This window comes from Callospermophilus lateralis, chromosome 5 (genome assembly GCF_048772815.1).
Source record: "Callospermophilus lateralis isolate mCalLat2 chromosome 5, mCalLat2.hap1, whole genome shotgun sequence".
Lineage (NCBI taxonomy): Eukaryota > Metazoa > Chordata > Mammalia > Rodentia > Sciuridae > Callospermophilus > Callospermophilus lateralis.
In genome coordinates this window covers 75,146,739-75,158,502 of record NC_135309.1, presented here as the reverse complement: position 1 = coordinate 75,158,502, position 11,764 = coordinate 75,146,739, and the positions used below count along the sequence as shown (strand labels likewise).

Below are 11,764 nucleotides of genomic sequence, written 5' to 3'. Positions count from 1 at the left end.
TTGCAGAGGAGGAAAGGTTTATTTAAGGGCTCACAGTTTCAGAGGTTGTAGTTCATGGAAGGCTGGCTCCATTTCTCAGGGCTTGAGGTGAGGCTGAACATCATGGCAGGAGAGAATGGCAGAAGGAAGCAGCTCACATCATGGTGATCAGAAAGCAGAGAGAGACTCCACTCCCCAGATAAAGATATATATCCAGGGCTGGGGATATGGCTCAAGTGGTAGCGCCCTCGCCTGGCATGCGTGCAGCCCAGGTTTGATCCTCAGCACCACATACAAAGATGTGCCCGCTGAAAACTAAAAAAAATAAATATTAAAAAAAAAGATATATACCCAAAGCGACACCCCAATTCCCACCTCCTCCAGCCACACCCTACCACTTCAGTTACCTCTCAGTTAATCCCTATCAGGGCATTAATTCACTGATTGGGTTAAGACTCTCACAACCCAATCATTTCTCCTCTTATCCTTCTTGTATTATCTCACACTTGGGGACACCTCACATCCAAACCATATGACTGATAACTGTTAAGTCATATGGGTCCAGAAATTTGTCCCTTTCTTCTTGTTATCATATAATTTTTCATCATAATCTTCAATGATCCTCTGTATTTCTGGTGGTATCCTTTCATCATTTTTTTTTTTTTTTTAAAGGATTGAACCCAAGGCCTAGCACGCGCTAGGCAAGCACTCAACACTGAGAAACACTTCCAGCCCTTTTATCTCTAATTTTATTATTGGTTTTTTTTTTTTTCTTAGTTGGTTTCTCTCTCTCTCTCTCTCTCTCTCTCTCTCTCTCTCTCTGTCTAGATTTGTTAATTTTATTTATCTTAAAAAAAAAAAAAACTCGGTTTCATTGATCTTTTGTACTTTTGCTTTTGTCTTGGTCTCAATTTCATTTATTTCTGCTCTGATCTTCGTTATTTCCTTTTTGGGTTTGGTTTCTTCTTGCTTTTTTAAGTCCCTGAGGTATATTCTTAGTTTATTTGAAATCTGATTTTTTTCTTTTTTCTTTTCAGTACTGTGGATTGAACCCAGGGGTGCTCTACCACTGAGCTTACATCCTCAGTCCTTTTTTGTTTTGGAGTTGGTTGCTTGGTTTGATACAGGGTCTCACTAAGTTGCTGAGGCTAGCCTTGTACTTGCAATCTTCCTGCCTCAACCTCCTGAATTGTTGGGATTAAAGTCATGTGCCAACATGCCTAGTCAGTGTATATTCTATATTTTTGTGCTAGGGGTTGGGCCCAGGGCTTCGTGTATGCTAATCACATACTCTACCACTGAGCTGTATCCCCAGCCCTTTTAATTTTTTTTTTTTTTTTTTTTTTAAACAGGGCCTTGCTAAATCGCTGAGGCTGGTCTTAAACTTGTGATCCTCTTGCCTCAGCTGCCAGCTGCCAGAGGATAAGAGGCATGTGCCACCACACTCAACCTATCTTATACTTTTTTTTTTTTTTGGTACCAGGGATTAAACTTGGGGGTACTCGACCACTGAGTTACATCCCAGCCCTTTTCTTGTATTTTATTTAGAAATAAGGTCTTACTGAGTTGCTTAGCACCTTGCTTTTTGCTGAAGCTGGCTTTGAACTCATGATCCTCCTGCCTTAGCCTTCCGAGTCGTTGGGATTACAGACATGCACCACTGTACCCAGCTATCTTGTACTTTTTACAGTTGCGGTGAAGATCTTTTCTGGTCAGTTTTATTTGAGATTAGATAAGCCTTCTATACATTGCATATCCATATCTTTCCCAAGATTAGGGAAGTTTTCTGCTATTCTTTCATTGAAGAGGTTTTCTGTGCCCTTAACAATTTTTTTTCCTGGCATCCCAAAGGTCTTGAATGCTCTCTTCTCTTTCTGTCCTTTCCATCTATTCCTTCCTCTCCCCACTTTGTTTCATTCCTGGAATATTTCAGAAGACCTATCTTCAAGTTCAGATAGTCTATCTTTGCTTGATCTATTGTGTGAGTTCTCTCTTGTCCATCGAGGAGGTCCACAGAACAGGGTACAGGAGAGGGTGGCTGCAGAGTTGCTATTCAAGACCTCAGAGACCAAGCAGGAAGCAGGTCTGATTTTTATTGCACAGTTACCATGGATGTATACTCGGGCAGTAGCTAAGCAGATTACAGGCAGCCACCAATGCAATTTCTACTAACTGTCCTTGCAGTGACCAATCGAGGAGTGGGCTGTGGAGCAAGCACAGGGACTACAGTACCAAGTGGCCTCACACCCAGGGCTGTGCCTACAGGGTCAGTGGTTTGCCACTCACTCCCCTAGCACGAGGGGAGTGGCTTGCCACTCAGACACCCTTAACATATGTCATGTATGCAGTACTCCGTGTCCCCACAGTCTATTCTTTTTGTTTAGGCTGTCATCTGTATTTTGGTGGTGGTTAAGGTGCTTGGGATCAAACCCTAGGTCTTATATATCATAGGCAAGTGCTCTACCACTGAGCTATAACCCTGGTCCTTTATATTTTTTGACTTGAGCTTTTCATTTCCAAGATTTTTCATTCTTTTCCCAAGTCCCTAGGTCCTTGCTGAATTTCCCAGCCATATCCTGTATTATCTTCCTAATTTCATTAACTGTTTATCTGTATTATCTTGGATTTCATTGAGTTGGTTTTTTTTTTAATTTATAATCATTCTTTTAAATTCTTTTATTTTTTTAAGACAAGATCTCACTATGTTGCCTAGACTGACTTTGAACTCACTATCCTCCTGCCTCAGCCTCCAGAGTAGCTGGGATTATAGGTGTGTGCCACTGCACCCAGCTTCATTATTTTAAATTCTGTGTCAGACTTTTCATCCATTTTCATTCCTTTGCATCTGTTGCTATAGAGTTACTATTTCTTTTTCAAGTGACATGTAACCTTAATTTTTTCATATTCCTTGTGCTCTTATATAGAGATTTACAATTTGGTGGATCAGATATCTCTACCACTCTTATGGGATGGCTTTCTTAGAAGGCAGCTTTCTCCTGAAGATGAGCTTAGAATATTGGTTGTCACACATGTTGGCTTTGACGCTAGCTGGGCACTGTAATATAGTCTGCCTTAGCCTCTTTGGCTTTAATGACTTTGGGCACAGGACAAACTGTGGCAGTGAGACCCACTGTGTCTACGGGCCACACAAGAGTGAGGAAACTAGAAGTTCAGGTTTCCTCAGATAGTGTTAATGTTAGCTCAGCAAGTTCTAGTACTGACAAACCCAGAAGTGCTAAAGCATTTGTCCTTTGACCAGTGGTATTGTGGCAGAGACAGGACACAGACTTTTTAGCAGGAAGCAGCATTTATTAGTGCCCCCACTGACTCAGCGGATTTACATCCAAAGACTGAGCCCTGAGCGCAGCTGGGGCATTGCCTCATATACCCTTTGTTAGTTTCTTTTACATGTTAGCCCCTTTGTCTCCCATATATGGTGACATACAGTTTAATCAGGTATCCTAGGCTACAGAGTTGCAACAAGTTGTGACAGAGTTCACATGCACACGTAACACTGACCATGGTTGCCTTGTGCTTTATTTTAGGAGAGCCCCTAATTCTGGGACATTCCCCCTTTGATGCTGGGATGCTCTCTGGATCAAAGAGCATCATCCTGATTCAGTGGCTTATATTTCCATAACATCATGACATTTGTGGCCATCCTCTTTTAAACTATAACCATGAGACTGGAGATCTTACAACCAAGGGTAACAAGCAAGATAAACAGCCCCTAACATTAAAACCACAACACTGAGGGTTGTAGCTCAGTGGTAAAGCTCTTGCTTAGCACATGTGAGGCACTGGGTTTGATGCTCAGCACCAAATAAAATAAATAAAAGTATTGTATACATCTACAACTTAAAAAAAAAATTTAAAAACAAACAAAAACCCACAACACCTAAGAGTTTTGAATTCTCCAAAAGTTGAAAACCATCCTCCAAATAATTCCCCAGTGTTCCAATAGTCAGGTCTGGTCCCAGACATGGGTGACTTTTTTATCCAACCTGTAGGTTCCTGAGACTACTCCCTGGTAGGAGAAATGGGTGTGATAAAGTAGGGTTGTGGGGATATCTTGACCTGATTGAATCCTGTGGAGACATGGGCTGTTGAGAGCCACAGCCAAAGGGGCCCCAGCAAACTTCCAGCTGCCAGCAAACTTCCAGACTGCCGGCTGATGATTGGCTCACAGAGGCCCCAGCAACATCTAGCTGATTGGCTCCTCTGCGGTGATGCTCATTGGAGATGCTCATTGAGCTGTTTCCCTGCCCTTTCAGACTACCAGCTGATGATTGGCTCACAGCGGCCCCAGCAACATCTAGCAACATCTAGCTGATTGGCTCCTCTGCGGTGATGCTCAGTGGGCTGTTTCCCTGCCCCTTCAGACCACGGAGCTGCTTATTGGGGGACTTTTTTGGCTCCGCCCATGCAACCCAGCCAATCGGCCTCAAGAGCAGGAGGATTGTGGGAGGAAGAGGCTGGGTTGGGGTGTGTGGCTTGTGGGAAGCCGGTGGTGGCAGTTGGGCTCTGAGGGCTTTTTCCTGAGGAGCTGTTTTGTTTGGCGTGTGTAGTTCTAAAAATAAAGTTAGTTTCTTTTGACAAGTGGCTCCTGAATTGTGCCCAGCCAGTCTGCGGCAATGGGCCACAGGTGAGAGGCTGAAGTCCACAGACAGAAGCCAGATCAAACACAACCAATAGTAATGAAGCATCCTGCCAAGCAGGAGGGAAAGACTGCTAATAGAAGCTTTTTAACCTAGTGCCAGTCAGCTGAAGTAGTTTTTGTTAATCCTATGGCAAAAATCCAGGTGAAGACCATGACAATAGAGAGCAGTAAGGAGCAACAGTACCAAGACATTACAGTAAGGAGCCAGTCGGGAAACAGTAAATCCATTTATCTTGGCAGGTGGTCCACTCCTCAAGCTTCTGCCATGGGTAGATTAGTCCACTTTCAGAATGACTGAAGCAGGGCTGTTGTCCTCAGTCTCTTAGGGTAGAGCTCGCTTGTTTTGGATGGCCTGCTTGCATGGTGTGACTGGATGGGGAACACAGTCACAAGAAGCTAGTTTTGCTCTGCTGTGGTGAATCCAGGGGACCACCTCGGCCACCTTCACCGCAGTAGGGGTAAATAAAACGATAGTGAATGGAGCCCCCTAAAGAGGCTTTAGAGGGTTGGACATTTCATTCTTTTACCCAAATAGCATCTCCTGGTTGGAAGGGGTGGGCATCTGTGTTTGAGGTCACAGGTAGCCATTCCCTAACCCAATAGTGTGTAGTGGTCAGGGTCATACCAAGAGCCTGCATCTGTTGTCCCAGAGTAATATTTCCCAGTTCTTTTAGATCTTCTCATATACCCCTTATAATGGGAGGAGAGCATTCATGAAGAATCTCATAAGGACAGAAGCCTGTGTGTTTAGTAAGACTAGACCTAATTCTTAAGAAAGCAATTGGCAACACTTGGTCCCAGTGTAGGTGGGTTTCCTGACAGTTTACTTGGTGTAACTTCCAGGTGATCTTCAACCCTTTTGTCACCAATTGTGCCGCAGTCTGGCTGCAGCAAAATAACCTGGGGTGGGGGTGGGGGCAGTGAGAACTTGTGAAGGTTGATACATCGGGAGCTGCTTTATTGTCGGACAGTAGAGGTATATATACACTTAACTGATTATAAACAGCTTGTTTCAATTAACATCCAGATACATCAATTAGTCATTAAGGAATCTTCATCATCTTAATAATTACACACAGCTTAACTTAATTGACATAAACTAGACACAGCAGTCAGTCATTAAGGAATCTCTATCATCTTAATGGCTCGCTGGTGTAATTCTCAAACCACTCCTCTTGGCAAAGTGCTAGGCGCCATCTTGACTTGTCTGTGGACCTCATCAGACACATCTTAAGTGTTTTATTTTTGAAACTGATCTTTGCCTTTTTTTTTAAATGGACACAATACCTTTATTTTATTTAATTTATATGGTTCTGAGGATGGCACACAGTGCCTCCCAGGTGCAAGCCACGTGCTCCACCACTGAGCCCCAGCCCTGATCTTTGCCTCTAGTATACTATTTTACAAAGTTCTCATATATTATTTCCTGAATCTATATGAATATCAACACAATACACCATTTCATTGGGAACAGGAACCAAATGAAAGCAAGAGAGCTCCCAACTTTCTTTTTGTGGAAAAATGGAAAAATGTTTTTATGTTCCACATTGTCTACTTTTAAACAAACCAGGTTTTCCTTATTACTTTACCAAAATACATTTAAATTCCTATCCCAGTGTAATGAGTAACACAAAATTTTATATACAAGTTATTGGGCTGGGGTTGTGGCTCAGTGGTAGAACACTTGCTTAGCATGTGTGAGGCACTGGGTTTGACTCTCAATACCACATATAAATAAATGAATAAAAAGGAATTCATCGACATCTAAAAAAAAGTATTTAAAAATTTTATATAAATTATTGATGACAGATTTATCAAATTACAAAACATTAAATGTAACAAATTTAGTTAAGGATTTATTTATTTCTACATAAGTCTGAAAGAGACTATTGCTATAGACAACTTTAGAGAAACACCAGTTTGGTAAGTGCTCTAAAAATACTTATATACTTGGAAGACATGAATACATCTAATATAAAAGAGGCCAGTAACAGAATCACTATTACACTGATGTCCTTTTATTAACCAAGTTTAACTTTTAAAGAAAAATTTAGAATTCATAGTGTAGTGGAATAGCCTAAAATTTAGTTGTTTAACCAGAGTTGGACAAACTCTAATTTCTTTAAGATAGGTTTTATTATTTACCAGAACCAAACAGACATAAGAAATTATCGTGATATAAGATCAAGGTTTTAAGAAACCCTTATTACATTAGCACATAGATAATTAAATTCTGATTTATATCAGTACATTAATATTTGACCTTATGGGGGGAAAAAAAACCTTAAATAACCTTAACTGATTGTGCTAATTATAGCTAACTTACTCACACACAAATTTTTTGAGATTTACCCTCCAAAAATCTTGTGAAACTTACTCTACAACTTGTTTACTTTACCATATAAAATACTTTCTCTTCCAGAGACATTTCTTTTTAATTTTTATGCTAAAATATATTTCTATACCTATAACCTTTTATGTCTTTTCTAGTTGACTTTTTGGAATTTGTATTTTTTAAATAATCCTTATAAAATTTCTGAACTTAGACAAGTTACTCTATTTTAAAAAGATGAAATACTTTATGCTTTTTGCAATACTTTAAACACAGCTAAAACATTTTGTATTCTTTGCATATAAAATTACACTTTTTAGGTCTTAACTTTTAGTAATCTTGCTTTAATGAAGACCTAGAAACAAAGCAATCTTAAAGTCCTTTTTTTCCCCATTTAATAGTTTCTAAAAACACATTTAATACTCAAATATATATTACCTTATGGAATTCAAGAAGTCAAGAGTACTTGAATTTATATTTAGCAGTTGATGTTTTGTATTTTAACTTTGTAAATTAATCATATTTCCTTTAAAAACATTTATGAAAACTAATCATATTTGTTTAATCTAATTTTTTAAATTTATTTTTTAGCTGTAGTGGACACAATAACTTTATTTATATGTGGTGCTGAGGATCGAACCCAGGGCCTCGCATGGGCTAGGCAAGCGCTCTACCGCTGAGCCACAACCCCAGCCCTAATTTATTCATTCTTAACTGTTAACTGTAGGTTACCCATAAAAAAAAAAAATCAAGATATGAGACAAGTGTAGTTAATAGAAGCAATGATGATACACTTTGAATATTGTATAGAAACCAACATTCTTTTGATTGACTCACTACCTAGAAAAACGTGTTAGTAATGTTAGACATCTTTATTCTCATCTGTTTAACCAATTTAAATAAACTTTTTCTTAGACGTTTAAGTCAAGCGAACTAAAAAGTATTTGAATCCATTTATTAAATTTATGAGCACCCATTTATCTATAAACCAATTTTGATACCATGCACATGATAGACACAAGCATGTATACAGACACATGACATACATTATACAGGTGTGCATACATACATAAAACGGGAAAAAAAATATCATGTAGCTTTTTTGTAGGTACTAGACCTCCACAGGTAGGAGACAAGAGCTATAGATGTTTATTAAAAATCTCTTAGATTTAACCCTTTAGAAATTAAAAATAGACTATCACAGATTTTTACAGTGTGACCCAGATAGGAAAGGGGCCTGTGCAGTTGGGAACATTAGGAATAGAGTCTGCCAGCCACAGCAAACCCTGAAGTCAAAGGTTCCAGTCATTCTTCATGGGGCAGATTTACTCCCCGCATCACTGTTGATTTTTTGCTGCTTAGGACTCCTCAATAGAGAAGATCTCTTTCTTTTTCTGGTGTATTTGAGAGTTAACCCTGAACAACTGGCCTGTGAATAAAGATAGCAGAAAGAGAAACAGAGGGCAATAAACTTCAGTTAGACAAAGCGAGACTAATTGGTATGGAAGCCAAAGTGAATTTATCACTAAAAAAAAACTGAGAAAGATTGAAAAAAATGATATGGTCTTAATTATTTTCTACAAAAGGAGTACACAGAAAAACCTCAGCAGACCAGAGTGTACTCTTGGGTCAGATTAGAGTCAGCCCAGATATTTAAAGAATGTGAGAACCTGTGAAGTCCTCAGAAAAAAAGCATTTTTTTTTTTTTAAAGAAAACTTGTACTTATGGAATCTTTCCATTTTCCTCCCTTATGCCCAACTGGAGAAAAGAGTAAAATCACAAGAAGTAGGGTGTCCCCTGGTATTGCCAGGTCCCTCACTCTTTTATCAGGCATTTGCAGAAAATTGCAGAGCTGACCCCTACAGCTTGGGGCAAAGCCTGTATTGTCCCAAGGCACAGTGCATACCTCTTAAGCATCTTTAAAAGGTCCAGGATCCGGTCTAGCTGGCCTTTCCAGATCCCCTCTATCTACCTCTCCTGTTTTCTAGCATTAGGGAGGCACTTAAGCAGAATCCCAGAGTACAACAGATAAAAATAACCATTTGTGCCCCATAGCAGTTTAGATTTAAAAGTGACACTTTTCTTCTCTGGTCTCAAATTAATTGGGCACCTGCTCATGTAGTTCTTTGCCTAGTGACCCCTTGGAGGGCCAACCTACTCTGAATGAAGGCAGCCTGAGGTTTTTCAGGATTCAACTCCATAGTCTCTAGAATATCCCATTAAAATAAATCTTTTTTAAATCATACAATCTTGGGGGAGGAGTAAGTTTACTCTGTTTGCCACCCATTTCTATGATAATCACATGCAGAAGAAGGGGTAAATAATCCCTTTGTATGTCTCCAGCTGCTTTCCTCATGGAGAGATTTCAGACACCTCAACATTGCAGGTTGGTATAGACCCCCCAACCTGGACCAGGTTCAGAGACCTAAAGGAAAGACTTGTGCTGCCCTAAGGCATAGGAGGATCACCATGGACCTACAGATGAGGACTCTGCCTTCACTTTGGGCTCAGCCAGTCTTATTCAGTCACCTTCACTCACATTCAAACTGCGTCTCCAGCCCACCCAGTACCTTTACATTTGTGGCTTCATCTTGTGCTATCAAGACTACTTAGGGCAACTCTAGGAAGTGATCAGGCTCCCCTTCTGCCACTTAGGGGTAGGTCTACCTCTTGAACCTGGGTTTCTACCTGTCCAAAGGGCAGTTGGTGCTCTCTGCACTGGTTCCTGGACCCCATGGTGTTCCTTTGTATCCTGGGGTCTTTGCCCTGGCATGCCAAGAGGGCTAGTCTCCTATGGATCCATTAGTCTGCTGGTGCCAGATGAGGTCACTTCTCCTGGCATCCCAGGGCCTGCACTCTGGTGACAAGGGAGGTGAAGTCAGGCTCTGAATCCCAAAACACAAACCCTCAAGAAATGTTGCAAGATTCTTGCACAGAAAAACAGGACAGCGAGGCTTTTAGCAGAAAGCAGTGTTTATTAGGGCTGGTACTGACTCAGCAGATTTGCATCCAAAGGCTGAGCCCCAAACACAGCTGGGGCATTGCCTTATATACCCTTTGTTAGTTTCTTTGACTTGTTAGCCCCTCCTTAGTCTCCCACATAGGTAACACAGTTTGATTAGGTATCCTAGGCTATAGAGTTGCAAAGTTGCAACAGTTACACATGCGCACAGATATTCACTGTGCCATGTTGCCTTGTCTTGTATTTTAGGAGAGCCCTTTATTCTGGGAGGGCTATTACCACTGTATGGGCCCAGATGTTGCAAAGGGAGAGGCAGTGTTGGTTACTTCAGCACCCCTTCAGTGACAGTGACACCCAGTCTGCAGCAGTGTATGGTCAGACAAAATGCATAGGTAGGACTGTGATGGGAACCACATATGTAGGGTGGCAGCAGTGCTTATCTCTGCTGCTTGCATGGCAGTGCTTGACCTGGAACAAGACCTCAACCAGAACTAAGCAAAGTTCCCTTGGAGCCCCCTGTGTGCACCTGTGGGCAGGGAGACAGCAGAAGGCACAGTTGCTCAGGGGCCTCTCCTTGCCCTTGGGCAGTAATGGGAGTCAGTGTTTCCTTCCTTCCTTTTTAGTAATAGGCTCCTGAGCTGGGAGCCGAAAGACAGGATCTTTGCCCTCAGTCCTGGCACTGGGATGAGTTCACATAGGGCTGGCCACACCCTTTGTCTCGGAGGGCAAGTTCCTTGGTCTCATGATTTTTAATATTTTTTTAGTTGTCAATGGATCTTTTATTTATTCATATGTGGTGCTGAGGATCGAACACAGGGCCTCACACATGCCAGGCAAGCGCTGTACCACTGAGCGACAACCCCAGTCCTGGTCTTCTGATTCTTAAGGGCCGTGTCCTCTGTTTTCCTCCTACAACAACCTGTCTCCGATCCTGCAGAGCACCCAGTGGGCCTGGGTCGCTGTCACTCTGCTGGACCAAATTGGATTCACGAGGCAGCTTCCTCCTGGCTCCTAGGGCTGTTTAAATTTAGATACTATTTCCCTTTTTAATATGGTTCCTGGCTCCAGCACCCTGGGTGATTTGCTAGAAGTGAAGTCCTTTGCCAAAGCCACAATACTGTGCAGATTGCAGGTTACTTATCTAAGTAGGCTGCAAGTCTGTGAAGATTGTGAAACTTTCCAATACGTAGGATTGCTAGCATCAGTTTTTTGCCCTTATCTACCTCCCCTCTCCCCAGCTGTGGAGCCAAGGTGGAACATGCTATGGTATTTTTTCTTTCTTTGCTGCTGTTCCTGTCTTTCTCTTGCTGATTCCCAGTATTCTCCCATGGTCACTCATCTCAAAATGCAGCTATACATCTGTTAATTTGGCTTTTCTTTGTGGAGGAGGCGAGTGCTGAACCTCTCTAATTGTTCACCTTGTTCTCTGCTCTTTGTGAGTTGTGTGCTATAAAAGATGTTGAATTAATATTATAGTTAGGAACCAGAAAAAAAACTTTAATATTCAAATATATTTATTTTCCTGTGATACTATATAGAACTATAAAACTTGATGAATTGTACTTCTGTTATCCTAAATACCATGATTATAGTATAGTAAAAAAAATTACCAATTACAACAAACAGATGTGATGTAGGAGACCACTGATTCAAGCACAGCCTCCAGAAGTAGGTTGTTTGGGGGTGCTAGGAATTAAGCCCAGGGTCTCTCACATGCAAGAGCTACACCCCCAGCCCAGCAGTAGGTGTTTTAATAAAATTTTAAGCCCCTCCCCAACTTTTTTTTTTTGGGGGGGGGAGAGTATACCAAGGATTGAATTCTTGACTACG

At 41.2% G+C, this 11,764-nt stretch overlaps 1 protein-coding gene across 1 annotated transcript in view; it reads right to left on the bottom strand.

Annotated features, from left to right (window-relative positions):
* Reep5 (receptor accessory protein 5) overlaps positions 1-11,764 on the bottom strand; it is a 66,211-nt gene continuing 54,447 nt past the window's right edge. Inside the window, exon 5 of the mRNA XM_076856912.1 lies at positions 1-294. Coding sequence (XP_076713027.1) covers positions 212-294 — 83 coding nt within the window. The 3' untranslated portion in view covers positions 1-211. The remainder of the gene's footprint in view (positions 295-11,764) is intronic.